This window comes from Pteropus vampyrus, unplaced genomic scaffold (genome assembly GCF_000151845.1).
Source record: "Pteropus vampyrus isolate Shadow unplaced genomic scaffold, Pvam_2.0 Scaffold513, whole genome shotgun sequence".
Classification (NCBI taxonomy): domain Eukaryota; kingdom Metazoa; phylum Chordata; class Mammalia; order Chiroptera; family Pteropodidae; genus Pteropus; species Pteropus vampyrus.
This window is the reverse complement of record NW_011889294.1, coordinates 280,855-283,220: the sequence shown is the minus strand read 5'-3', so window position 1 is coordinate 283,220 and position 2,366 is coordinate 280,855. Positions and strand designations below refer to the sequence as shown.

Below are 2,366 nucleotides of genomic sequence, written 5' to 3'. Positions count from 1 at the left end.
CGTGGTATACGGCGGAAGGAAGTCTATGCTCGGCTCTCGCTCAAGGGCTAGGTGTTAGAGCGCCCATATAAATTATTTGGAGTTCTTCTGCAAGAGGGAGTTGTGTCTTCTCTCCCACTTATTTATTCAGTCATTTATTTATATCACAGATATTCATTTTATAATTTGGATTGTGGTTCGCCCAGAATAATTCTCTAGTGACAGAGTACTAAAAGTCTCGTCGAAAGTCTTGTTTTTCTTAGGCTGCATTATTGGTGTTCACCAAAGCATGTAATACTTTCTTACCTTTAGATAGAAAGGCATGGAAAAGCCAGCACATACCATGAGTTTGGGGAAGAATGGTGCCTTTCTAGCTGCAGTGGGCAAGGAAGTAGGGTGTCGAGCTGAGCATCTTACTTTTTTTTAAGAGTAGAAGGGATGGGGACCGTTTGGCCCCACGCCAAGGCAGAGAGCGTGCGGGAAACGTGCTGGAAACGCTTGTTCTTGTGGCCGGTTACGGGGGCCAGTGGTTCCAGACTCACGCTGGAGGAGTCCAAAGGGCAAACGGAACAACCCTCCCTGCCCTCCCTCGTCCTCATTAGGTTCGATGTGGAAAGCAGCGTAGGTTCGCTTAGAGGAAAGTTTGCTGTTGGTTTTGAGAAGAAAGGGAAATAGGCTGTCACGGCTGTGAGGAATCTCGAAAATGGACGCATCACTTTTTCTTCGTGTGTTGCTCTTCCTTTTTGTAGTCAGGGCATGGTCGGAGGAGAGCGTGTGGCTCATCGGACAGCCGTAGGGGGCCGTTTGGCAGTACGAGGAGATGGGGGGGACCGGGGAGGTGGGGACGGACCAAGTGGGTGAGGCATGACGCTTGCGTTTCAGAGCCGACTTGGCAGCAGTGGTAAGAAAAATAGTATAGAAATCATGGGTGAGTTGTCAACATTTGGATTTGGGGGCAAGGGGTAAAGAAAAATGGGTAACTCTAAGGCTTCAAGGTAGAAAATGCTATTCTGAAAACATAGGTGTAAAGTCGGCGGCCTTCGGTGGCAGGCTCCCACGCAGTCCAGGGGGGTTTACAAGGCGATTTTCGGATGCCTTTTCCAGGGAGGGCAAGTTGGGGACCGTCACTTGGGCCTGGCAAGGCCAGGATGCAGCAGTGGTGGAGGGGCTCACATGCTCAGGGAGCATCATTAATTCCTCTCGTCTTACTGTTTTCCAACAGAGTTTTAGATTCGGTGTGGAAATCGCGTACGTGGGAGCTACTATCTTGGACGTCTGCAAGAGAGTAAGGAAGAAGACTTTGGTTGGAGGAAACCATCAGAGTAAGGCTTTCAGTTACTCCGTTACAAAAATTAGTTTTCCTCTTTATTTGGATTTGCCGTAGACTTTGTTCTCTCTCCCAAAAGGTGGCATTCGAGGTGACACAAAGGGGCAGGTGGCCCTGTTGTCCCGGACCAATGCCAATGTGTTCGACGAGGCCGTACGGGTGACCGATGGAGAGGTGCCTGCGAGGATACATTTGATTGGGGTAAGAGTAAATTTCTGTTGACTTCGCGTGCTGAGATGTCGCAGACTGACTTAGCCGGTTAGAGCGTTCGGTTTAGTTAGGGTTATATCATGCCAGCAAGCGCTTGGGTTTTTGACAGTTTTCACCGTCTGTGCCCCAACTGGCCTTTTTCTCCCTGGCCGTTCTGATTAAGCCAGCCAGACGTTCCTGTGGAGTCAGCCCCAATGCAGACCGAGGACCTTTTCTTCTACTCTTAAAAAAAAGTAAGCACCCTTCTCCCCTTTGTGCAAATGAGGCTGCTGGCTCTCGACGAGCTCCGGTATGTGTCGTTCATTCGTGCAAGCACAAGAGAGGTGACAGCACAGCGGGACCACGCCCGTGGTCACAGTGTGAACACCTGGGTTCTGGCTCTGGCTCTGGCTCTGTCACTAACTGTGTGGCTCACAGCAAGTCACACCCACCGTGTGCCTCATTCTCTCCATCTCTAAGATGAAAACGATGTCTTTCCTTTACCTGTCTCACGGGGACTTGTGGCATGTGTATGGCATTTTTAACCCTTTGGAGCAGTTATATGACTAGAAGACAATGCACTCGTTTATTTATGAAAAAATGTTTTCGAGGGCGTACTATGTGTAGGCACTCGGTACGTATATTGCGTGAATCATGATTAAGTGATGTTCTGACTTTTCTTTTATATTTATAAAGATTCTGTAACCTGTAATAACTATGTAGTGCGAGGTGAGTACGAGACTAATCAGACGGGATCATGTCAAATTATATAAATGTCTAAACACTATGCTATATACCTGAAACTCATATAAAGTAACATTAAATGTCAACTGTAATCAAAAGTAAATAAATTTTTAAAAGATTATATAAC

The 2,366-nt window shown here is 47.4% G+C and overlaps 1 protein-coding gene across 2 annotated transcripts in view; it reads left to right on the top strand.

The window, feature by feature from the left end:
* The window catches only part of FBXO18 (F-box protein, helicase, 18), a 41,529-nt gene that overhangs the window by 28,920 nt on the left and 10,243 nt on the right, over positions 1-2,366 (top strand). Inside the window, exons 14-16 of one of the 2 annotated variants that reach the window (XM_023524964.1) lie at positions 1,202-1,301; positions 1,386-1,507; positions 1,626-1,994. In XM_023524964.1, the coding sequence (XP_023380732.1) occupies positions 1,202-1,301; positions 1,386-1,507; positions 1,626-1,979 (576 nt within the window). In that variant the 3' untranslated portion in view covers positions 1,980-1,994. Of the gene's footprint in view, positions 1-1,201; positions 1,302-1,385; positions 1,508-1,625; positions 1,995-2,366 lie in introns of those variants that run through there. The other variant, XM_023524965.1, reaches the window with a different exon arrangement.